The sequence below is a fragment of the Schistocerca serialis genome, chromosome 10, assembly GCF_023864345.2.
Source record: "Schistocerca serialis cubense isolate TAMUIC-IGC-003099 chromosome 10, iqSchSeri2.2, whole genome shotgun sequence".
In the NCBI taxonomy this organism is placed as follows: domain Eukaryota; kingdom Metazoa; phylum Arthropoda; class Insecta; order Orthoptera; family Acrididae; genus Schistocerca; species Schistocerca serialis.
The window spans coordinates 145,355,460-145,383,316 of NC_064647.1; the positions used below are offsets into that span (position 1 = coordinate 145,355,460).

General features: G+C 39.7%; 1 protein-coding gene across 2 annotated transcripts in view; it reads right to left on the bottom strand.

Moving 5' to 3' along the window:
* The window catches only part of LOC126424809 (signal recognition particle receptor subunit alpha homolog), a 70,729-nt gene extending 56,696 nt beyond the window's left edge, over window positions 1–14,033 (bottom strand). For both annotated transcript variants that reach the window (XM_050087600.1, XM_050087599.1), the window contains exons 1-2: window positions 13,825–14,033; window positions 13,025–13,222 (exon numbers count right to left, since the gene is read on the bottom strand). In XM_050087600.1, the coding sequence (XP_049943557.1) occupies window positions 13,025–13,222; window positions 13,825–13,941 (315 nt within the window). In that variant the 5' untranslated portion in view covers window positions 13,942–14,033. The remainder of the gene's footprint in view (window positions 1–13,024; window positions 13,223–13,824) is intronic.
* Window positions 14,034–27,857: the final 13,824 nt, after the last annotated feature.

The window sequence follows — 27,857 nt, forward strand, 5'->3', positions numbered from 1 at the left end:
AATCAGTGTAAGATCAAAAGCAATGCCTCCCACAGGTCAGAGTATTAAAATTCTAATTTCTGAATCGTTTGTAACAAAGTGCCAGAGTTTGGAGCACTCATGAAAATTGGCAAAGTTCACATAATACTAGGTACAGAAATCGATAACAGTGAGATTTATTGGGAAAATTTAAGTGTATATTGAAAGGATAGGCAAATGGGAAATGGAGGTGGTGCATTTGTCGCAGTAGACAAGTAACTCAAATCCACTGAGGTTGAAATTGAAGCTGCATGTGAGACTGTTCGGACAAGATCCAGTATCGGGACGGGTATACAATTATTATTGGATCCTTCTATCACCCACCAGACTCATCTCCTGATGTACCTGAAAATTTTAGAGAAAACCTCAGTTCAGTAGTAAGTAAGTTCCCCAAACACACTGTAATCGCCAGTGGAAGTTGTAATCATCCAACAACTGGGAGATTTACAATTTTGCTATTGGTGGGTGGGATAAGAGACTCTGTGAAACTATACTAAATGCTCTCTCTGAAAACTACCTAGAACAGATAGATAGGAGTCCCACTCCTGATGCAAATATATTGGATCTGATGGCAACCAACAGATGTGACATCTTTGAGGATGTCCACATTGAAACTTATCAGCGACCATGAGGCAGTTGTGGCAACAATGATTACCAAAGTACAAAGGACAACTAAAACAAGTAGAAAGATACGTATTTTCACATAACTAGATAAAACCAATAGTGTCATATCTCAATGAGAATCTTTAAACTTTCGGCACAGGGCAGAAATATATAGAGGAACTCTGCCTCAAGTTTAAAAGAGTAGTTGATCATGCAGTGGATAGATATGTTCCCAGTAGAAGAGTTCGGAATGGCAGGGAATCTCCACGGTATACAGCCACTGTAAAGAAACTTCTAAGGAAACAGAGATTACAGGATAACAGGTTTAAAACAATGTGTAGGCTACAGATAAAGAGGCTGGTTGAAACACGTTTGACTGTCAAGAGAGCAATATGTGATGCCTTCAATAACTAACATAGCAGAACACCGTTAAGTGGCCTTTCACAGCGCCAAAAAAAAATTCTAGTTGTACGTAAAGACTGTCAGTGGCACCAAAGTCAATGTCCAGAACCTAGCAAAAGAGACAGGAACTGAAATTGAGGGTAGCAAAGCAAAAGCTGAAATGCTTAACTCAATTTTCAAATGTTCCTTTATAAAGGCAAACCCAGAGAAGTCCCCCAAATTAATCCTTATACCACTGAAAAGATTAATGAAATAAATATTAGTGTCAGTGGTGTTGAGAAACATCTGATATCAACAAAATTGAACAAAGCTCCAGGGCCCAATGGAATCCTTGTCAGATTCTATACTGAATTTGCAGTTGAATTAGCCACTCTTCCAACTGTGATTTATTTTAGGTCCTTCAAAGAAAAAAAACTAGGCTTAGTTCTTGGAAAAAAGCACAGGTCACACCCATCTACAAGAAGGGTAATAGAGGTGATACACAAAACTACATTCCACTATCCTTGACATCAATTTGTTGCAGAATCTTAGAACATATCCTGAGCTCAAACGTAATGAGGCATCTCGAATGGAATGATCTCCTCAGTGCCAGCCAGCACAGATTCCAAAAACATCGACCACGTGAAACCCAACTAGCACTTTTCTCAAAAGACATACTGACAGCTTCAGATCATGGCAATCAGGTGGATGCAGTATTTATCGACTTCCAATAAGCCTTGGACTCTGTACCACACCTACACTTATTGTCAAGAATACAATCATATGGGGCATCAAGTGAAATTTGTGACTGGATTGAGGACTTTTTGGTAGGGAGGATGCAGCCTGTTATCACTGTCAGATGTAGAAGTAACTTCAGTTGTGCCCCCGGGAAGTGTGATGGAATCCTTGCTATTAATTTTGTTTATTAATGACCTCGCAGAAAATAATAGTAACCTTAGACTTTTTGCAAATGATGCAGTTGTCTATAAAGAAGCATTGTCTGAGAGAAGCTGAATAAATATGCAGTCGATCTGTATAAGATTTCAAAGTGGTGTGGCGATTAGCAACTTGCTTTAAATGTTCAGACATGTAAAACTGTACACTTCACAAAAAAAAATAGTAACCTACGACTAGAATATCAATATGTCACTGTTCGAATTAGCCAACTCATACAAATACTTGGATGTAAAATACTGTAGGGACATGAAATGGAATGATCACATAGGTACAGTTGTGGTAAAAAGCATGTGGTAGACATCGGTTGAGTGGTAGAACATTGGGGAAGCACAATCAGTCTACACAGGAGATTGCTTACAAATCACTCGCACAACCAGTTCTAGAATATTGCTGAAATGTGAGGGATCCATACCAGCCAGGACTAACAGGAGAAACTGAATGTTTACAAAGAAGGGCAGCTCGAATAGTCACAGATATGTTTAATCTGTAGAAGTGTGTCACAGAGGTACTGAAGGAATTGAACTGTCAGACTCCTGAGGATAAGAGGTCACCCATCCCGAGAAAGGCTTTTAAAGTTTCAAGAACCGGTTTTAAATGATGACTCTTAGAAATATACTAGGCCTCCTGCGAATTGCTCACACAGAGGCATTCAAACAATCATTATTCCCGTGTTCCACAAGTGAATGAAACAGGAAGAAACCCTAATAACTGGTATAATGGGACGTTCCTTCTGCCATGCACCTCACAATAGTTAGCAGAGTATTGGAGAGAGTGTTTATCTTATACTGCAGGCATCATTTAAGAAGATATTTTTCTTAATTCCGCCCCCTAAGCAAGTGAAACGGTAGATGAAATGTTTTGAAAATATATCTGTGTTAAGACAATTTTGAACCTGGAACAATGAAAATCAGTATTTGGTTTCTTGGTCAGAAAAAAATAAAATAAAAATGTGTTTCTATGTTTTTGGAAATTTTTTGGGAAAAAAAAATCTTTTTTAAAGGACTACTACAGTATTTTTAAAGCTACATTTATGAAAACTGGTATTGACTTCTCGGTAAGTGATAAAAATAATACCTGTTTCAGTGTTTTTGGAACTCCTAAGTGGGTGAAATAGTGGATGAAAATATGCTGTTGTATGAGGACTGTTCAAAAAATTCCGAAACTTTGTCCACAAAATTTTTCTGTGCTTAGCTTCTACTTCGAAATACTCTCCTCCACCATTGGTGCACCACTGACAATGCCGTTTCCACTTCCTGAAGCACTCTTTCTATGCCACTTGCTGGATCGCCTCAAGCACTGTCTGCGAATTTTCTTTTATCTGGTCTATCATTGCAGATCATCCTTCAATGGCGTTTTCAACTTTGGAAATAAATAAAAAAAAAAGTCTGCAGAGGCCAGGCAGGTGTGGGGAGTACACAGGATGAGGCAGCACAGTGATTTCATTTTGTGTGCAATAGTTGTGCACCTGCAGGGATGAACATGCGAGTGCATTATTGTGATGCAAGAACCACGAGTTGTTTTACCATGTTTCAGGCTATTTCCTTTTCACCTTTTTTCGCAGGCATTGCAACACGTCCCGATAGTACCTTTGATTAACATTTTGTCTCTGTAGCATGAATTCATGATGAACTAGTTCTTCAAAGCCAAAGAAAACTATCAGCACGGGTTTGACATTTCACCTGAGTTGACGAGCTTTTTTGGTCTTTGAGAACTTTCCCAACCCATTGTGAAGATTGAACCTTTGTCTCAACATCATAACTGAAGCTCCACATTTCATCACCATTTATGATTCTCTTAGGGAACATCTCATTCTTATTTGCATGATCCCAAAGCTCTTCATACAGTGTTAGGTAAAGGTCTTTCTGGTCTTGACTCATGAACCGTGGAACAAACTTGACGGCAACACGATGCATAACAAGATGCTGTAATCAGGATATCGTGATATGATCCAACTTAAATGTTACATTCTTCTGCAATCTCTCAGACAGTCAGTCTATGATTGGCATGCACAATTTCATTGCCGTTCCTGATGTGAGCATTGTTGGTAAATGTTGAAGGGCGTCCAGAATGAGGATCATCTTTAACTTCTCTCCAGCTATTTTTTAGCTATCACTGTAGGCTTCCTGCAAAATTTGGTGTGCCTCTGTAAAGGTTTTTTTGAGTCATATGCAAAATTTTATGCAGCCACATTGCTCCTCTAACTCTGCCATCTAGAAAGTCGCGAACTGCGTGACACAACGTCCTACTGAATACAACACTGAACAAGAACAGACATACTGTAATGTAATGGACCGTCAGAAATAAGATTTATCTAAAGCATAGATTACGATACCCATAGCAAAGAACTGAAGTAATTTCATGACTGTACTATGTTGCCAGAAAACGTGCTTAATTTATTAATTTAATTATGAATATGTTCTTTTGTAACAACTAATGAACTTGTTTAAGATGATTACATATCTTTGGAGTGTATAAGGTAAGTAGACCGAAGATGCTAAGAAGCAGGAATATTTGTAACTTCTGAACACATGTTGGCTTGCCCGTCAGTTCTTTTTCAATCTTGGAGGAAGACAGTCGTGCCTTTGTAACCAGTGATGTATAACAGAGTTAGATAATCAATGTTGATAGTAAAAATGTTAGGAAGTGCAAACTTACATTGTAAATAGTGTAGTTCAGAACAAAAAGTTTGAATAAATATAATGTTTAGCAAAAAATATTTCCAGTCCGGTGGAGTTTGTTTAAAGAGAAGAAAAACCAGGTCATGCTTGATGTTGGAATGATTGTTCTGCAGACAAAGAAAATTATGAAACCCCCTAAACGAACAAGATGTGCAGTTATTGGGTATGTAATCTTTCAGCGACTACTAGCAAATTTGCGCTGGGACTGGACTTATTTTCATTCAAATAGTTTATTGAATGGAAACCAATAAAACGTGGTGAGAGTGCTGTCCTACCACACTAAACCATGTAAGTTTCTATAAACAATTCTTCAGTTATTTAAGAAACCAGTAAGGTAACAACCAGTACAATACGACAATGAAACTTCTGGCAGTTACACTTCGAACACAGGTATGTGGAGGAATGTTAACGACATTTTGCTCCAACACATCACTGATGTGAAATTACAAATGTTCCAGAACTTTTTGAACAGACCTTGTATTAAAACATTTTTAAAGCTAAATCTATGACAACTGATGCAATTTGTGAACTAAGTCAAAGAAAGCTTGTCAGAACTGCATAGAAAAAGAAACGGCTCTTTAATACATTTATTTTCAGTAGGCCTAATCCATGTTTATAAAATAATTTCTGTTGTGATTACTATGGAACTGCGAGCAAACCAGTTGGCACTAAGGTAATAAACAATAACAACAATAATAATAGAAACAATAATAATAAAAAATTGAATTAATAATGAAACATTAAAAGAAGGGGACAGGGGGAAATGAGCACCCATCAGACCCTGTCTAGAACAGTGCCAATGTAAATCCCAAAGTGATCCTCCTCTTCTTTCGACTCAATATATGCCAAGAGTTCCAAACTTCCAGTATAATTTCCACATGCTTCATTGAACCTTACTCAAATGGAGTAAGGAACTATCTGTGGCCAGAATGCAGACCACTTTATCATCATTGGCCCTGCACACAAAGGCTTCACTACTCCGGTATTTGACCACAGGGATTATGTAGCAGAGGGCTTCTTCAGTTTTCTGCAACCTCAAGATACTGAACTGTTCTTAATGACACCATTACTTCCACTCAGACAGAATGACAAAAATCGCTTAAGATTATAGGACCGTCATAAAGACTCAAATGCTCCTTTGAGCTCCTGACCCCTCCTGAATCACACCCCCTCTTTCTACCTATTTCCCAAAATTCATAAAAACAACTATCCCCTCCCTGTTCCACTACAGCAGTCTTCAAACCCCTACCAAATGCATACCAGGCCCTATAAACTGACACTTCCTGAAAGTCTCAAATCCATTTCCATACCTCTCCCAATCTAAACCTTCCTTGTCAATGCAATCTAATGTTCCTCCCCCTTCATTCCACTGAACATATGTCACTAGTTGTGATGAATTTGCTCACAGAAGATTTTGACGAGAAGGCCATGGAGGAAGCCCAGCTAAAGCCAAACTGTTTCTACCACTATGTGAATTGACTAGTGCCATCATGTAGTCACATGAACGGGCCAGTATTAGGTTGATTTCTCCATCACGTCAACTTGTTTCAGTCCGACATATAGTTTACCATGGAGGTGGAACAGGATAGTGACCTCCATTTCTTGACATTCTGGTCAAACAGAAACCAGATGGCAAATTGGGACAGTTTGTGCACTGATCTGTAGCTACATGCCTTCAATCATCAGCACAACTCCCAGCACGGTGTCTTACACACTCCTGTTCACAGGGCATAACCCACCTACAATTAATACAGTCTCCCAACCAAGCTGAAGCACCTGGAGACCACATTCCAAACCAATGATTACTGCAGCGAGCTGATAAAGTATATATTCAACCAGGTTGTACCTGGACAACACCAGGAAGAAAAGGAGCACAAATCAATAATATGCATCCCATCTGTCAACAATAACTCCAAGAAAGGTAAGCAGAATCTTTGAGCAATGCAATGTGAAATCTGTATTTCACCCAACTCCTATGACCTCGCCACTACTAATTTTAACAAAGGACGAATGAGGCCTTTGCAAACCAGGGGCCTACCAAATTCCCTGCCTACACTGCAAGGCATGTATTGGGGAAACTGCATGGTAGATTAGAGATGCTGTGAACATAAGCACCACACTGCATTAAGCCAGACCACCAAATTGGACATAGTAGAAAAACTGGCAATGCTGAAGACTGCAACAAAATCAAGACACTTGGGCAATCCTACTTTCCCAGAACCCTGTAGTACCGAGTTGAGAAAAAGCAAAGCATTCTCATACAGTGAGTCCACACCGGCCGACAATTCCCGGACACTGGCAACTGCTGTACCCTGCCAAGTGCTGTTACGACCCCCCCTTCCCCTCCCCAATCCGCCACCAACCACTACTGTTGCTGCAGAGATAGCAACAGAAGTGGAGTGGTGGGAGGGGTAATGGTCAACATATGCAGGACACTGACATGGCCAGAGAACAGTTTTCAGGAAGCACCTGAAGATTAGAAGAAATCTGTCTGCCAAAATATCATGGAAAAATCTGAAACTTCCTTGTCAATAGTAATGGAACTCCAAGCTGCAATAAAATCTTACATACACGTGGTCTCTCAGCCTTATACCACCACCCTTCCCAACACTCACACGAGAGTCTTTCACTTACTGTCACTCTTGGCCAATTTCTCCCCTAACCATTATACAGTCAAAAGTACTTTATATTGTGATCAAAGACTGGAATAAAAAAAAACATTTAGAAAAAAAATGTCATTATACAGTACTCCACATTCCATTAGTTGTCTGAGTGAATGCCAGGAAGTGTTTTGACATTTATTCCATCAACTGTGAATTGGCTTTAATCCATCTTTAGTTCTAATGTTGTCCTACCATATCTGGGTTGAATCTAGTACTATACTATCTTTAACCTTTACTCTGTTTGATTTTGGGAATTCCCTCTCCTGAAGATAAGTAGTGGCCAGCCATCCTCTCTCAGTATCTGTAATTTATGTTTATTCATGCATCAACGGGATTGTTATGAATCACTCGAGTGAAATTATCAAAGGAGATGAAATTTAAACTGTAACAACTATGATGAAACTAACAAAAGGGGAGGGGGAGAAAGACAAACCGAAATTTTGTTGCAGTGGGTACAATGATATTAACTGTGGCATTCAGTATGCAGTGTACATATCTCATTTCAAATATTACTACATCATGTTGCTCCTTTTTCTGCATTTTCATTACATTAGTTGACAAAGGTGTAACTGGTAATGGAATTTGAAATTTTGTATTTACATTATTTCACTCACTCTGGGTATTGCCTTACTGGTATCGTATATTATTACGTCTCAGCAGTCTGTCGCGAGTGTAAACAAATGAGAACTTAAGACTGTCTGAGGACGGAGGAATGGTGCAGGAGTACAAGCTCTGCTTCCTTTTCACAGGGCTGGCAGGCATCACATGTCCTCTGTGCTATCAGGAATACCAAACTGGCACATGGTCATAGGGATTGCCAATCCCTACTGACATTGTGAGAGTCAGACTCAAAACCCGCGATACCAGAATTAGTCAAACTTCCTGGTAGATTAAAACTGTGTGCCGGACCGAGACTCGAGCTCGGGACCTTTGCCTTTTGCGGGCAAGTGCTCTACCATCTGAGCTACCCAAGCAGGGCTCGTGCCCTGTCCTCACAACTTTACTTCTGGCAGTACCTCGCCTCCTACCTTCCAAACTTTACAGAAGCTCTCCTGCGAACCTTGCAGAACTATCACTCCTGAAAGAAAGGATACTGCAGAGACATGGCTTAGCGAAAGCCTGGGGGATGTTTCCTGAATGATATTTTCACTCTGCAGCAGAGTGTGCGCCGATATGAAACTTCCTTTAAAACTGTGTGCCGCACCGAGACTCGAACTTCGGACCTTCGCCTTTCGCAGGCAACTGCTCTACCAGGAGAGCTTCTGTAAAGTTTGGAAGGTAGGAGACGAGGAACCGGCAGAAGTAAAGTTGTGAGGATGGGGCGTGAGTCGTGCTTGGGTAGCTGAGGCGATGGAGCACTTGCCCGCGAAAGGCAAAGGTCTTGAGTTCGAGTCTCGGGCTGGCACACAGTTTTATTTTGCCAGGAAGTTTCACATCAGAGCACACTCTGCTGCAGAGTGAAAATCTCATCCTGGCAGAATTAGTCTCTTCACTCATTCCGAAATAAGAAGAAAAATAAATAAGCAATACATACATTAAACAAAGTGAAGTACACAAAGAATTCTGTAATGGCTACTGTGCAATTGTTCACTGAAGTTGGCAGTGCTGTAAAAGTGGTAGTTTAGGTTCAACTTCCACCTGTTCCTTACACAACCGTAATTCAACCCCCCTCTCTCCCTCCCCCATAAAAGTAGCAACTGGCCAGAGTACAGAAAGACAAGTAGCAGGGAGCCCAGAGAATGATGAAAAAAAAGGCAGCAGGATTTTGGGGTTTAGTGACTGAACCATTGGTGTATTCTTTTATTTGTGACATTATGTTATGTAGCTGGCACTCCATGATGTTTTGCTTGTATGTTTTAATCGTAAAGTCATTCATGTTCCTTAACAATATGTTGTTGAGTTAATATGGATGGTAGCTTTGACTGTACTGTAAAGTAAACCCACATAAACCTAGTGGAAATGACAGGTGTGAAACTGTTGTTCCATTTCCTGGGACCTAAGTTAGGTTGGAAACCGAGTTTGGATGACAGTTGGCAAAGCCAACAAATGTGTTACGATAAAAAGCAATTTTTTGTGAAGACAGTGGTGGATGACTGATTTAAATCCAAGACTTGGGTTATATTTGAAGGTGAAAATGTGTCTTTTAAATGTTGCATATTCCTTGTTTACAATTATGTCCCGTGTGAAATCTGCTTTTCTACTGTGGTCTGAAATAAAGTTTTTAATATGTTTCAAGGCCTTAACAACACCATTCCCTTCCCCCTAGTTTGCCAGTTCATGCTTTCCTAACATTTTGTGTTCTTAGATACACAGCACCTTTGGTGTAGGGGGTAGTGTCTTTGATTAGTAATCAAAATGTCTTCGGTCCCGGGATCAAAACCCGCCACTGCTTAAATTTTGATTAATAATCAGCACTGGCGGCCGAAGACTTCTGACATAAGAAGTCACCCTCATTCTGCCAACAGCCTTGTCAAAGAGGGAGAAGAGCGGACAGAGGTTCAGGGCACACACTTGTCCTAAGTGTGGGAAACTGCCCCAAAAGGTGGAAGGATCAGCAATGATCAACGGCATGAGAATGCAGAAGGCAATGGGAACCACTGCATTAAAGACACGTAATGTATATCCACAGGACATGTGGCCTGTAACTGAAAAAGTGTCATGATGATCTCTATATTGCTAAAAGATTTTGGAATAGTTCCCCATTCAGATCTCCTAGAGGGGGCTGCCAAGGAGGAGGTGACCATGAGAGAAAGATTCAATAATCAACGAAAGGATAACGTTCTACGAGTTGGGGTGTAGAATGTCAGAAGCTTGAACGTGATAAGGAAACTAGAAAATCTGAAAAGGGAAGTGCAAAGGCTCAATATAGATACAGTAGGGGGTCAGTGAAGTTAAACGGAAAGAAGACAAGGGTTTTTGGACACATGAGCATAGGGTATTGTCAACAGCAGCCGAAAATTGTACAATGGGAGTACGATTCATTACGAACGGGAAGGTAGGGCAAAGAGAGTGTTACTGTGAACTGTTCTTATCAGAACCGACAACAAACCAATACCGGCAACGATAGTTCAGATGTACACGTTGAAGTCGCAAGCTGAAGATGAAGAAAGAGAGAAAGTGTAGGAGAATATATATATAGGGTAATACAATACATAAAGGGAGATGAAACTAATAGTCATGGAGGCTGGAATGCATTTGTAGAGGAAGGAGTAGAAGAAAAGGTTACAGGAGAATATGGGCTTGGGACAAGGAATGAGAGAGGAGAAAGACTAATTGGGTTCTGTAATAAATTTCAGCTAATAAAAGAGAATACGCTGTTCAAGAATTACAAGAAGAGGAGGTGCACTTGGAAAAGGCTGAGTAATATGGGAAGATTTCAGTTAGATTACATCATGAACAGACAGAGATCTGATATCATTTACTGGATTGTAAGGTGTACCATGGGTAACAGAAGATATACTTCAGTTGATTGATGAAAGGAGGAAGCATAAAAATTTTCCAGGAAACTCAGGAATACAGAAATACAAGTTGCTGAGGAATCAGATAAATAGGAAGTACAGGAAGCTAAGATGAAATGGCTGCATAAAAAATATGAAGAAATCAAAAAAGAAATTATGTTGGAAGGACAGACTCACTGTACAGGAAAATCATAACATTCAGTGACATTAAAAGCAAGGGTGGTAACATGAAGAGTGCAATGGGAATTCCAGTGTTAAATACAGAGGACATAACAGACAGGTTGAAAGAATACACTGAAAGCTTCTACGAGGAGGAAGATTTGTTTGATATGATAGAACAAGAAACAGGAGTCGATTTAGAAGAGGTAGAGAATTCACTATCATGATCAAAATTTAAAAGAGCTTTGGAGGACTTAAGGCCAAATAAGGCAGAAGGGATAAGATAACATTCCATCAGAATTTTTAATATCACAAGACTAGCAACATACCATATGAATTTTGGAGAAATATCATCCACACTATTCCAAAGATTGCAAGAGCTGACAAGTGCAAGAATTATCGCACAATCAGTTAACAGCTCATGCATCCAAGTTGCTGACAAGAATAACATGCAGAAGAATGGAAAAGAAAATTGAGGATGTGCTAGATGATAAGTTTGGCTTTAGAAAAGGTAAAGGCACCAGAGAGGCAATTCTAATAATGCAGTTGATAATGTAAGCAAGACTAAAGAAAAATCAAGACATGTTCACAGGATTTGTCGACCCGGAAAAGCATTAGACAATGAAAAATGGTGCAAAATGTTTGAAATTATGATAAAAATTTGGGTAAGCTATAGGGAGAGACAGGTAATACACAATATGAACAAGAGGCAAGTGGGAATAATAAGAATGGAGCACCAAGAATTAAGTGCTCAGATTAAAAAGGGTTCAATCTGTTCATCGAAGAACCAATGATTGAGGGGAGGGGGGAGGGGGGGGGGGCAATTCGGAGTGGAATTAAAATTCAACGTGAAAGGATATCAATGATACAATTTACTGATGATAATATTGTTATCCTGAGTGAAAATGAAGAAGAACTACATTATTTGCTGAATGGGATAAACAATCTAACGAGTACGGAGTATGGATTGAGATTAGATTGATGGAAGACAAAAAGTAATGATAAGTAGCAGAAATGAGAACAGCGAAAAACTTAACATAAATGATGTTTGGTTTGTGGGGCACTCAACTGCGCGGTCATCAGCACGCATACAAAGTCCCAATTTTTTCACAGTCCAATTGAGCCACAGTCACAAATGATGATGATGCCAGTCCCCAGGCAGAGAAAAAACCCCACCTGGCCGGGAATCGAACCCAGGACCCTGTGATAACTTCAAGATTGATGGTCACGAAGTAGTTGAAGTTAAGGAATTCTACTAAATAGGCAGCAAAGTAACCAATGATGGCTGGAGCAAGGAGGACATCAAAGGCAGACTAGTACTGGCAAAAAGGGTATTCCTCACCAAAAGTAGTCAACTAGTATCAAACACAAGCCTTATTTCGAGGAAGAAATTTCTGAGAATGTACATTTGGAGCACAGCATTGTATGTTAGTGAAACATGGACTGTGGGAAAACCGGAACAGAAGAGAATCAAAGCACTTAAGATGTGGTGCTGCAGACAAGTGTTCAAAATTAGGGGCCTGATAAGGTAAGGAATGAGGAGGTTCACGCAAAATTGCAGGGGAAAGGAATATGTGGAAAACAATGACAAGGAGATGGGACAGGACGATAGGACATCTGTTAACACATCATCAGGAAATGACTTCCATGGTACTAGAGGGAGCTGTACAGCGCAGAAACTGTTGAGGAACGCAGAGATTGGAATACACGGGGCAAATAATTAAGGTCGTAGGTTGCAAGTACTCTACTCGGAGATCATTACTCATTTCTTGAAGCTCTTATCTCTTCCAGGTGAACGATTTCATCAGCCGGTTGACCTGATATGGTATTATTAATTCTAGCTGCAGATTTTAGACAGTAAAAGAGGTATTAGCAGGACTAAGGATGGCAATAAAGGCAGCAGCAGAAGGGAGGAAGGAAACTGCAGTGTAGACAATGATGATGATGACAACACTAACAGCAATGAGAAAAGTGAAATTACCTGCAATATCCTAAATATATTACATTCTCTATACACATAAAAGAGTATTAAGTGCTGCATCTACTGCAAAACTCTAGACAGCAATACATGTAATATTAATCTGAGATATCCATGTGTTGTACAAACCTGAAAATATTTTCTTTGTTGCAGGTCATTCTTGTATTTGTCACGAAATTCCAAGTGTATGTCATTCAGAAATTTGTCTACATATGACAACTGTAGAATTTTTTGGTAAGCGACAACGAAGAGCAATTCAAATTCATTGTCTAATTTATATTTTAATGTGACAGTATTATGGTCAAAGCTATTACTCCCTGTCCTTTCCTGAAAAAGAAAAGAAAAGCTATATTAATACTTAAAACCCAGATGTGCACAACCTCTGTACCTCAAGCTATCAACATTCTAAAGTAAAACGTCTGACGAACACTCTTGCAAGTCGTATTAAACTCAGCTGATATACCAGACAAACATATTCTATAATTTTACTCAAATGGAAATTTTCAGCTTCACGAGCGAAGCGTATATATCGTTTACTTTCGTCTCATCTGATAAACATGTAGTCTATTAATATTAACCTTAGGCCTACACAAATGACAGTCTGTTGCAAGATACGAAATGTCGGCTAATAACAGCGACGAAAAAACACGCGAAAACAAAGTAATCAACAGTAACACGAATGTTGCTCCTTAAGTGCCTGCTGTAACATCATAACAACAGCGGTTTTAAAAACTGCTAAAACGCAATAGGAATAATACACTGAACACCCTCGAGCCAAAATGCGTGTGTTTGACTTTTAGTTTTGACAGCACTGCGCTTACCTAAGGTTAGTTAGCAACAATTTTTAATTGCTTTAGTTACGTATACAAATACACACAAGTAGAAAAGTGACGCTGTACGAAACATGTATACAAATTTTGGCTACTTACCTGCAACACGACGCTTCGTATAAGCGCATTTACAGATGGTGTAAAAATCTGACTCGTACTTTGAAAATACCAAAGTACGATACCCCCCTTACTGAATATTGTAAACAGATCCAACATTTTACGCTCTACTGAGACCCTAAAACGCTGCGTTAACAGCTGTTATATATTTATATGTCTTTGGCACACGTCAACTTGTTTCGGAACCGGAAATGACACTGTATGTTGTGTGAGCCTTCATATTGTCTATGCTTCATATTCGCCGCCCCACCTGCTCTATTATCTTTGACGCAATTGGTAGAGAATTATTACGTGAAGTAGCACGTGCAGAGGAATACGGAATCTTTCTTTCAATAACAAGAAAGTGCAATGACTAAAGATGAAATCAGCGAAATGAATTTGTAGATAGCTTTATAAAGATACCCCAAAAAACATGTTTTGTAGAGCTAGTAACGTAAGTTACTTAAATCACGTAATGAACTAACATGTGTCGCACAATAAATTAGACAATATGACACCACGTTGAGGTTGGGGCTGTATTACTGCAATGAACGAGATAATATAATATTAAACACAGTGTTTGTGTTTTCCAAAGAGCTGTTTTCAAGTTCAGACGCTGTTAGACGATCATACCACCCTTGATGTGAGTGGTTATTTCAGTGGTGTTTGTTGGACGGGAAAAGTACAATGTAGGTGAAACTCCAATCTTATTTGAACAGAGTTCTACGCGTTTTTAACCTGATTTTCCCCTAAAAGAAAGTTGAAACAGGCCACAGGCAAGAATAAGGTTGGATACGGCCTGAGATAAAGTATCTTGCACAAGGAGGAGAAAGAGAGGGCTTGGGGGAGAACTCACTTTCGTGGTGAATAAAGGAACAGTTTTGGCTCATAACCTAAATACCTTCTAACCATAATGTTTGCATTTGACTTATAACTTCGACACCACTAAGCTTACTTAAGGTTTTATACTTGATACTAATAAATACTTATTACATGTTACAGCTTTTTTCAAAGAGATACTGAATTGATACATGTCTGGCACAGCATGGTACAAGTTTGATTAGCATATATTGTGGATTTTGATTTTAGTGTTCCTGTGGAAAGCTGTAGTAAAGTATTGTCTAATTCCAAGTCTGTTTTTAAAACAGTGAAACACATGCATTAACCAAAAAAAATTGAACATGCACAGAACTCAAAAGATAAAATATGCCAAGAATAAGAAAACAATTTGGAACACTTTTAAACAAGAAGCTAGCAACAATATAGGAGTAAATGTAACAAACTAGCAACTCTCAAAATAGACATGAGATGGGGAAGTGTGGCTGACAGCTCGGAGGGAGGCAGCTGGTATACAGGATAGGAATTCGACAAATAAGCACCGGAACTGGTGAGTTTGCTCACTGTATGATGATGATGGTGTGGTGGGGAGGATTGGGAGGAGCTGACAGAACAGAGGAAGGGGAGACTGTGGGAAAGAGGATGTGGGTACAGCACGATTGGAGTTAAGGTTCTGGGGCAGGGGGTTAGCGGAGATCGAGGCCCTGAGAATTATGTGAATGAAGGATGAGTTGCAAGGACAACTTCTATCTACACAAATAAGAGACACTGGTGTTGACAGAAGGATCCATATGTTACAGATTGCAAAGAAGCAATTGAAATAGAACATGCGGTCGGCAGCATATTCCACCACTGGGCAATTAACTCGCCTCCTGACCACAGTTTAGCATTGGTCATTCATCCACGTGGACAGAAAGTTGGCAGTTGTGCCCACATACACTGAGGTGACAAAAAGTCGTGGGTTGCCTCCTAATATCGTCTCGGACCTCCTTTTGCCTGGCGTAGCATGGACTCAACAAGTTTGTGTAAAACTCCTGCAGAAATACTGAGTCATGCTGTCCATGATTACAGAAGTGTTGCAGGGCACGATAATGTGTATGAACTGACCTCTCAATTATGTCTCGTAAATGTTTGATGGGTTTCATGCAAACACTGGATGGCTGAATCATTTGCTTGAACTGTCCAGAATGTTCTTTAAACCAATCACACCAAGTCCATGAATGACTGCAAATGGCCTCCAAGTATCTGAACAGTGAATGATTGGTTCAGTTTGACAAGAGACCCAGTCCATTCCATGTAAACACAGCCTATACCATTATGGAGCCATCACCAGCTTGCACAGTGCCTTGTTAACAACTTGGTCCATGGCTTTGTGGGGTCTGCACCACTCTCTAACTCTACCATCGGCTCTTACCACCCGAAATTGGGACTCATCTAACCAAGTCATGATTTACCAGTCGTCTAGGGACCAACTAATATGGTCACAAGCCTGGGAGAGGACTGCAGCCAATGTCATGCTGTTAGCAAAGTGTCGGTCATCTACTTCCATAGCGCATTAACACCAAAAATTGCTGCATTGGCCTAACGGATACATTCATCACACATCCCACATTGATTTCTATGGTTATTTCATACAGTGTTGCTTCTTTATTAGCACTAACAATTATAAGGAAATGCAGTTGCCCTTGCTCATTAAATGAAGACCATCAGCCACTGTGTTGTCCGTGATGGGAGGCAAAGCCCAAAATTTGGTATTCTTGACACACTATTGACACTGTGGATCTCAGAATACTGAATTCCCTAACGATTTCCGAAATGGAATGTCCCATACTTCTAGCTCCAACTATCATTCCACATTCAAAGTCTGTTAATTCCCATTGTGTGGCCATAATCACATTGGAAACCTTTTAAATCAATCACAAATGACGGCTCTGCCAATGCACAGCCATTTTATAACTTGTGTACATGATACTACTGCCAGCTGTATATGTGCATATCGCTATCCCATGACTTGTCACCTCAGTGTAAAGTGCTGTGCAGGAATTGGAGCAGAGTTGGTAAATGCCATGGTTGCTTTCATAGGTGCCCCTCCCTCAGATGGATAGGATAAGCCTGTGATGAGATTGTAGTAAGATGTGCTGAGGGTGTGAATCGGACAGGTAACTAATACTGTTCTGTGTAAAGTTACATAAATGCCTAATAGAATTTAACTCACTCCACATTCCTGCAGGCTCTCCTTTGTGACGAGATGTACACAAACCAATTTTTGAATTAATGAATGCCTCCTCAAGGATTTCATCATGATGGGTCTGAAAAAGACATTGTAACTAAGCCAGTCTTTGACAATATCATAGGAATCCTCACCTCAAGATATCATTTTCTATCAGTGAATAAAATAATATAATAAACTGTCCAGGGAAACGAAAAAGATTACTAAATACATCTGTTTAAAAAGGCAGCTAATTCATTCTTCATACATCTTGTTGCATTTCAAGATGTTATCAGGGTTTATTCCTTTCACAAGGAAATCATGTATCAAGATGTAAAGTGCTTGATAGTAATTTCTTATCATTCTCCAGAGTTTAAGATCTCTCTCATCATAAGGGGGTGCTGACTCAGTTTTGTAGGTGGACTGAGGAGTGAATGTGAGTGAGCATGGAGTCTGCTTTCTCCACAGATTGGAGTTTGTGTGAGGGGCACTTTCACAGTACAGGAGCCACCAAATGGTATCCTTAGTGTGTGCAGTGATGAAGAATGGAACTATGTTTCATATTACGAGTTATTTGAAATGAATTGTGCATAAATCAAACAATATTGCACAGTAGTGACCAACCAAACGACGCAGTGCAGCTGTTATGGCACTGACCTCATGTTTGGAAGGAGCGAATCTGCTCTGTCCAGCCATACTGATTAAGGTTTTCTGTACTTTTCCTAAATCCTTCAGCAATGCCACTTCTGACCACCTACCCTGTCTTCATAAAGTCAGCCGGCCGGTGTGGCCGAGCGGTTCTAGGCATAAAGTCATACAAACATATTATGTGTATGTATATTTTGAGGGGTATTCAGTAAGTACTGTAAATCTTTTTTTGTGGATCAGTTTTGGGTGAAAATATGTGGAATTTGTTGGGGGACATCGTGGGATTTTACCGCTTCACCCCATAGAGTTTCATGATGTTCTGATAGGTGGTGGCACTATATGTAACCTTCAAACTGGTATTTGTGTTCTAAGTAGACAGATGTCACTGAGTCTTTTGGCAGAAAACCAGATATTCTTAAGCACTTGCAGAATCTCTACAGTGAACAACAGCATGGTGAGTTATTGGGTGAGGTGTCTGTCACCATTGCAAGATAGTGCAAACCTGTCCGATCTCCCATGTGCCGGCCGGCTGCACACAGCTCTGACTCCTGCAACATTGGAATATGCAGACACTCTCATTCGAGGTGATCAACAGACTGCAATGAAACAGCTTGCTACTCAACTGGATATCTCTGTTGGTAGTGCTGACACCTGGCCACCAGTAGGGGTACTCAAATGTGTATGCCCCTGAGTTCCTTGCTGCCTAACAGAAGACCATAAAGAGCTTTTATCTCTTTGGCCCAACGGAGGATGCACTTTTTGAGAAGCAGTATAAGGAAGATGGAGAGGTTACTGATGCAGCAAGATGTGGGCTTCAACGTCGATCAGTAGAGTGGTATCGTGTGGACACGTAGGCCTACTCAGTAAGATGGTGTAAGACCGTCACACTCAATGAAGATTACATTCAAAAATAGGGTTTTGTAGCCAGAAGAGTGGGGAATAATATGGTGTAAAGAGTCCTGAATATAACCAACCTGCTTCCAGAAAAAAAGTGTTGCATTACATATTGAACACCTCTCATATCATGACGACAAATCCTATTTCATTGTGAGATGATCTGTGGATGAATGGATGGATGAATGAATAAATAAATACTTCAAGATTTGCTTCTTGACTCGATTTGTTTTGTTTTCACTTCCAGTAGCCCTGTCTCATCCTTCTCCCTTAAAAAGTGTTGTGTAAGAACTTTATTCAATTGGGTTAGTGCTATACATTTTGATTCAGTAAGTAATGAAACACATTTTTTTTCTGAAAGCAGCTTTGTTTTATTCAGAATTTCAGTTCACCATATTATTCCCCACTCTTTTAGCTACATAACCCCATACATCTTCCACGTACTGCTCCCCGTTGACTTGGTCACAGATTAAAACAGTGATCCAGGAAGTGTAGAATGAATTAATTTTTTTTCCGCCACTGATCAAAAAACTTATGATCTTTGGCTTACTGGTTTCAGCGGGCAATGATCATCTTCCAATCTGTTTTATAACTTACTGTAAATTAATAAAGCCATAGTGGCAGCATATGTATTTTCTGTTGATACCATTATAGCTTTATTATTTTAGAGCAGGATATAAAACAGATCTGAAAATGGTCATCCCTCACTGAAACTGGTAATCTAAAGACCGAAAATTCCGCATTTTTTCAGCTGAAATTGGCTGAAGAAAAAATGTGTTTCATTACTTATTGGCTGCCCCTCGCACAACAGACAAGAAATAATAACTTCGTGCCTTGCGTATTTTGAGAGTATGATCCCATTTCAGTATTGGTAAATGAATTTTCTGTTGCTTCCTGGAGATTGTCTTCACTGTACCGCATAATATTTTTATTTTATTCTGGAATTTGTGCATCATAAAGTTTTCTTCATCTCTCTAACAATATTTCTCAAAACACTAACAATACTTTAATGAGCAACTGCAGGTGACTCCTGCTAGTGCTGAAAGGTTTGAAACAATTTCTGTTTTCCGTTATGCAAAATTCTTATGCTTTTTGTTATACACACTCGTTGCTTGTTATTGCTGTGATTGTATAAGCTGTTCTGATAAGCTTTATGGAGAATACTTATTATCCTATTTTTTCATAGTACTGTTTGGATAACCAAAATTCACTGATCAAAAATACCTATGTTTTACTTGGAACTGCTATTTACTATAATTATATAGATCATACTATATGTCATGTGTGAAAGCCCACTGCATTATTTAAGCATTATTCGCCAGAAACTAACCACTTATTTACAAAGTTAGACTGAAAAATACACTGTAGTTTGTATCATTATTAGGAAATAACTATCCATTATTCATTCACTTTTTTGTTGATGATGATTCTCATTTTCTGAATAGCCAAAATATTGGTATATTCCACCAACAGAAATTTCACTTGACAAAACTAATAAATTATCTTCCCTCTTCCACAATACAGATTGGCCCTTTTCATTCTTGGAACCGAGTGACCTGCTCTTTCTTTTTAACACATACATGACTCCTCATTCACCCTGGATGGAGCAGCCAGACTGCTGTTCTTAACAAATTTTTAAAAAATCATAGGTTTGTAACCATGATTTAAAATAAATTTGCATGACAGTTTATCTGTTCTTAAAAATCTTATTATGAAATATTAAAATTAGCAGATATACAAAATGTTTTACTGGATCATATTTTTATTCTAAAACAAATTTGTACACTCCATTTTTACACATAATTTACCTGGGTGTTGTATGTTTTTGAAACACTCAGGCATTCAAAGAGCTACATTACAATTTAGACACCACCAGGACATTTCCTTTTGGCAGGCTTTCCCCTTCGAGCTCTTTCTGACATCAGAACACACTCTGCAGATGTAATTTTCTTTTTCATTAGGTGATATCTTTTCAGTAAAATGTCTCCCATTAAGTCTACTCGATCCAAGAAGTGGAGAAAGACTCATGCACCATATGCTTGACACACTGCTACTGCATGAGTCCTACTTTATTTGCATCCACAGTGTGTTAACTTTCCCCCACACTACCTCCCAACAAAATTAGTAGTTCCGTAAGCTATATAATGTTACCCTTTGACATTCATTTGTGTGTATTTGTGGCAGAATTACACATTTCATCTTCTGAAGTAAGCAGTGGCCACAAATTCTATCTCACAATTTATTAAAACACTAGCATAGTCAAACACATTTTGTCCTTAATACTATAACAACAGATCAACACATTTCAGTGCATCAGTGTGCATGATAATGGGTTCTTAGGTCCCTCACCTCTGTTCTCTTCTTCCACTGAGCAAATATTTTCAGTGTGACTGCACTGCTTAGTTCTTCCAGCAGTAAAATGCAAGTAACATGCCTTATAGCATATTATAAGTGCCCAGAAGACATGACCAAATGACAATGTAACTTCATACACATATGCACCGTCTGTGGGTGTCAGCGGGTGTCTAAATGATTAGAGTTGCAATTCTTTGTGACAGGTTGAACAACCATCAGAAAACATTAATGTTGTTTGTATTTAGTTTTGTTACCGGGCTTGTAGAGTATAAGAGGTGTAATCAAAAAGTACCAGGAACTTTTTAATTTCACAGGCTTTTTGTGTCCAAGTTTCAATTTATTTTTTTATTTTGTTGTTGCACATATTCCTGATTTACGTTTGCATTTTCAGCTGTTTTGAACAGTTAGTTTATTGTTGAAACTCGAAGGGGTTATAAGTGTTTTCAAGGGCTTGTGGAATTTTTACTTTAGAAAAAGATGGATCAAAGAATTTGCTTTAAATTGTGCTTGAAAAATGGAATAAAGCGCAACAGCACATTATAAATGTTGGCCGTGGGTTTTGATAAAGACACTGAAGATTATGATCATCCTGGGTGCCCTAGCACATCTATTACTGACAACACTGGGGAAGAAGTAATGAAAATGGTTCTGGAATATCACCAAATCACCATCAGAGAGCATACTGATGATGTTGACATATCATTTGGCTGAAACGTATAACAGCAAAGTTTGTTCTGACTTTGCAGAATTTCAACCAGAAACAACATAACACAGACATCGTTCAGGAATTTCTGAACGAAGTTGACAATTGTCCAGAACTCCTAAAGAATGTTGTAACAACATATGAAAAAACATGGGTATATGGATATCACAAAATCAATGTCCTTTCATACCAATGGAAACTACCTGATGAGCCAAGACCGAAAAAAATTCTACAAGGTCCATCACATGTAAAGGTTCTTCTCACTGTTTTCTTCGATTACAATGGGATACTGCATCGTGAGTTCCTGCCTTATTATCTTGTAGTCAATATGGAATACTACCTAGCAGTTATGCACTGTTTTTTTTTTTTTAAACAATCGAAAGAAAATGACTGGAATTGTGGCAAAACCTCTCATGGAAAGTGTCACAATAATGCTCCCAATCTCACCTGGTCACGATTATTTGGCAGAAAGCAAAACAATTACATTGCCGCAGCTACCATATTCACAGAATATGGACCCCTGCAACTTTTTTCTATTCCCAAAGCTGAGGGAAACCATGAAAGGATGTCATTTTGCCACCACTAATGATATAAAAACAAAATCGCTGAAGTCTCTATAACAAAAAGTGAAATCCAGAAGTGCTTCCAAGATTGTAAAAAATGCTAGCAAAAGTGTATTATATCTAAGGGGGATTACTTTGAGGGAAACAAAGGTGATGTTGAGTAAATAAAGACTGAAAAATTGTCTGTTGGCTTCTGTCTCGGGTTCTTTGACCGACACTTGTTTGATGATTTTTTTGACGTCTTCAGCTTCATCCTCCATTGCTGACAGTGGACTGAAGTCAAGCTCGCAGTGGCAGATTGTGTGTACCTGGTGCACCAATGTCCAAGGGCTTTTCCATGGTCATTTCTAGTGCGGTTCTCCTCTTGCTACCTGCAATGGTCATTCGCTGCAGCATGGGAGTCCAGGATCAGTTCACCTTGAGGCTTTTTTCCTTCTTGTTTAAGCTATTCTCATGTTTGTGTATATGTATAGCTCCTCTGAACAAGTGGGTGTGATAGCTCTTCTCTGCAGCCAGAGCTTCTGTGTCGGTGAATTTTACAGTTGTCGGCCTCACACAACGTGTGCTCTGCCATGACTGATTTCTCCACCTGGCCCAACCTGCAGTCTGATACTGGTGTTGACTGATTGTCCAATTATTCCACATAAACTATTCTGCATGTGCATTGCATGTGGTATATTCCCAACATTCTAAATGGGTCCCTATCAATTTTTGCTGATCTGAGACACTCTTTGATCTTCTTCATTAGTTTATAAATAGTCTCTATGCTGTATATGCATATTATACAACTGATAATGTCCATTACTCTGGGAATGTATGGCAGAGAGGCCAACTTAACAAGAAATGTCTTGTACACACTATGTGAGGCTGACAACTCAGTAAAATTTGACGACATGGAAGTTCTGGCTGTAGAGAAGAGCTATCACTCCTGCTTGTTCAGAGAAGATATAGAAATACCAAGAGTAGTTTCAACAAGAAAGAAGAAAGCCTCAAGGTGAACAGATCCTGGCTTTCCATGCTCCTGTGCTGCAGAAAATGACCGTTGCAAGTAGCACAAGGAGAATCACTCTGGACATGACCACAGAAAAGCCCTTGGACGTTGGTGCACCATGCACATATAATCTGTTGGCACGAGCTTGACTCCAGTCCACCACCAGCAATAGACAGTGAAGCTTTGACAATGCCAGCCACTTGTGATAGTGAAACATCAGAAAAATCATCAAATAAATGTCAATCGAAGAACCCGAGGCAGAAGCCGACAGACAGTTTGTCGACAAGTGGTCACAAATGTCTTAACAATTTTGTAAATAAAGATTCTTTAAGAAGCACAAAAAATTTCATTACTTTTTCATCATACCTCGTGTAACAGGCATGGACAGTGTCAGATGTCGAGCGATCACTTTGAAGGACATCGAGCTGCCGCATACTCATATGAGGCAGTGGTCTCAGCACCTAACAACTTTGAAAGAGGCCTTATTGTAGTTCTTCATTTGGCAAGCTGATTGAATTGTGCAATACCTTGATTTGTAGGTCATTTCAATATGTCAGTGGCCTGATGTTGGGCTGCACAGGAATGTGAGTGCAGATGTACTTGTCGTCAAGGTGCCATTTGATGACGTCTGAACACTACAAGGGATGATCACTGTACTGTGCACTGAGCACAGTGTAACCCCTTCACATGTGTGCCTGCCATCTAAGAACAAGTAATGGCCTCCCTGCAGCGTTCTGTGTAATCCCACATCATTAGTCTGAGACTAGCAGCAGTCAGACTAGGAAATTATCATACTATGATTCCCAAGTTCGAGTCTCAGTCCGGCACACAGTTTTAATCTGCCAGGAAGTTTCATCATACTATGTGTAGGCTGCCATTGACACCACAGCTCAGACAGATGTGTTTGGAGTGTTGCTGTGACCAGAATCAAGGACTGCTGAATGCTGTCACACTGTGTTCACTGGTGAATCGCAGTTCTGCACTGCCCCAGATGAACATCACAGTGGAGTATGGCGCAAACTGGGAAGAAGTCCCACTCTTCCAGTGTTTTGGAGAGGCACAGTTGTGTTACTCCTGGTACTTTGTTGTGGGAGCCACCAGATATGACACCATATGGCTGGTAGTGATTCTACATCTACATTTATACTCCACAAGCCACCCAATGGTGTGTGGCAGAGGGCACTTTATGTGCCACTGTCATTACCTCCCTTTCCTGTTCCAGTCAAATATGGTTCGCGGGAAGAATGACTGCCAGAAAGCCTCCATGCACACTCGAATCTCTCTAATTTTACATTCGTGATCTCATCAGGTGGTATAAGTAGGGGGAAGCAATATATTCGATACCTCATCCAGAAACGAACCCTCTCGAAACCTGGACAGCAAACTACACTGCAAAGCAGAGTGCCTCTCTTGCAGAGTCTGCCACTTGAGTTTGCTAAATGTCTCCGTAACGCAATCACGCTTACCAAATAACCATGCGACGAAACAGTCATTCTTCTTTGGATCTTCTCTATCTCCTCTGTCAACCCGACCTGGTACAGATCCCACACTGATGAGCAATACTCAAGTATAGGTCGAACGAGTGTTTTGTAAGCCAACGCTTTTGTTGATAGACTACATTTTCTAAGGACTCTCCCAATGAATCTCAACCTGGCACCCGCCTTACCAACAATTAATTTTATATGATCATTCCACTTCGAATCGTCCTGTATGCATACTCCCAGATATTTTACAGAAGTAACTGCTACCAGTGTTTATTCCACTATCACATAATCATACAATAAAGGATCCTTTTTTCTATGTATTCGTAATAAATTACATTTGTCTATGTTAAGGGTCAGTTGCCACTCCCTGCACCAAGTGCCTATCTGCTGCAGATCTTCCTGCATTTCACTGCAATTTTCTAATGCTGCAACTTCTCTGTATACTACAGCATCATCCGCGAAAAGCCGCATGGAACTTCCGACACTATCTACTAGGTCATTTATATATACTGTGAAAAGCAATGGTCCCATAACACTCCCCTGTGGCATGCCAGATGTTACTTTAACGTCTGTATATGTCTCTCCATTGAGAACAAGATGCTGTGTTCTGTTTGCTAAAAACTCTTCAATCCAGCCACACAGCTGGTCTGATATTCTGTAGGCTCTTACTTTGTTTATCAGGTGACAGTGCAGAACTGTATCGAACGCCTTCCGGAAGTCAAGGAAAATGGCATCTACCTGGGAGCCAGTATCTAATATTTTCTGGGTCTCATGAACAAATAAAGCGAGTTCGGTCTGACAGCACAATGGTACATCATGGACTCCTACATCCTCATGTGTTATCTATCATGCAACAGTAGTGTGGTGACAATCTTCAACAGGACTGTTTGCCCAAACATGGAATGTGTGTCTAAGAACTGTTTGTGTGATATTGACGTACTCACGCGGCCAGCAAGGTCCACCATTATCACACGGCCAGCAAGGTCCACCATTATCTGTCATTGGTAGAATATATGTGGGATCAACTTGGATATCAACTCCATTTCAGTTCCAGTACACAGGATATCAAGGACCTATTACAACAGTTGTGGACCAGTTTCGACAGGAGAGGATACAATGGCTTTATGACACTGTTTCCCAACCAAATCAGTGCACGCGTCCAGTTGAGAGGGCGTGCAGCACCACACTGATAAGTGGGCTTATATTGCCACGTTCTTTGTAAACTAGACTCATTTTGTAATCACTGAAATAACATAAAATACATCTACATTTATACTCTGCAAAACACTGTCAGGTGCACAGCAGCGGCACACCACACTGCACCAGTTGTTATGATGACTTCCCATTCCATACATGTACGGAGTGCAGGAAGCGTGGTTGTTTAAATGCCTCTGTGCGTGCAGTAATTATTATAATCTTACCCTCACAATCCTTATGTGAGTGATACGTAGGGAGTTGTAGTATATTCATAGAGTCATCATTTGAAGCTGGTTCTTGAAACTTTGTTAATGGTATTTATTGGGATATTTTTCAGCTGTCATCAAGAGTCTTCCAGTTCAGATCCTTCTGTATCTCTGTGACACTCTCTCATGGACCAAACACACCCATAACCATTTGTGATGCCCTTCTCTGTATACATTCAATATCCCTTGTTAGTCTTATTTGGTATGGGTCCAACACACTTCAGCATTATTCTAGAACCACTGACAAGTGATTTATAAGCAATCTCCCTTGTAGACTGATTGCACTTCCCCAGTATTCTACCAATAAGCTGAAGTCTACCACGTGTTTTACCCACAGCTGAACCTATGTGATTGTTCCATTTCATATCCCTACACAGTGCTACACCCAGGTATTTGTATGAGTTGGCCAATTCGAATAGTGGCATATTGGTATTACAGTCATAGGATACTATGGTTTTTGTTTCGTGAAGTGCACAATTTTACATTTCCAAACATTTAAAGAAAGTTGCCAATCTTCATACCATTTTGAAATCTTATCAAGGTCGACTGCACATTTATGCAGCTTCTTTTAGACAATGCTTCTTTATAGATAACTGCATCACCTGTAAAAAGTTTAAGGTTACTATTAACAGTTTCTGCAAGGCCATTAATAAACAAAATGAACAGCAAGGGTCCCATACACTTCCCTGGGGCAGAACCGAAGTTATTTCTACATCTGACGATGATTCCCTATCCAAGATAACATGCTACATCCTCTCTACCAAAAAGTCCTCCATCCAGACACAAATTTCACTTGATATCCCATATGACCACACTCTTGACAAGAAACGTAGGTGTGGTACTGAGTCCAATACTTTTTGGAAATCAGTAAATACTGCATCTACCTGAATGCTATGATCTGTAGCTTTCAGTATGTCATTTGAGAAAAGTGTGAGTTGGGTTTCACATGGTTGATGTTGTTGGAATCCACGCTGGCTGGTACTGAGATCATTCCATTCAAGATACTCCATTATGTTTGAGCTCAGAATATGTTCTACAATTCTGCAATAAATCAATGTCAGTGATATTGGAAGGCAGTTTTGTGTATTATCTCTACTCCCCTTCTTGTACCCATGTGTGACCTGTGCTTTTTTCTAAGAAATGGACATGGTTTTTTCTTTGTAGAATCTATGATAAATAATAGAAGAGTGACTAATCAAACTGCAAATTCATTATAAAATCTGACATGGATTCTACTGCGTCCTGGAGCTTTTTTCAACTTTAATGATTTCAGCTTTCTCTCAACACCACTTACACTAATACTTTTCAGTGGTATGAGAACTAATTTGGAGGAGATCTCTGGGTTTTCCTTTATAAAGGAATATCTGAAAATGGTGCTAAGGATTTCAGCTTTTGCTTTGCTACTCTTAATTTCAGTTCCTGTCTCATTTACAAGGGATTGGACACTAACAGCCTTTACATATGACCAGAATTTCTTTGGATTTTGTGAAATATCATTTGACAATACTCTGCTACGATAATCACTAAAGGCTTCACACATTGCTCTCTTGACAGCCAAGCATGGTTTCATTCAGCACCTCTCTATCCACAGCCCTGCTTTTTGTTTCACACCTATTATGCAGTAACCTCTGTTTCTTTCAAAGTTTCTTTACAGTGACTGTGTACCATGGGGGTTCCCTCTCATTATGAACTGTTCTATTGGGTACATATGTATCCAGTGCATCATCAACTATTCTTTTAAACTTGAGCTATAGTTCCTCTCCATGCTCCTGATCTGTGCTGAAAATTCAAGTTCCCCTCTGAGATACGACAGTACTGATCTTTCATGTAGTTTACCGAACATAAACATTGATCAGCCAGAACGTTATGACCACCTACCTAATAGCTGG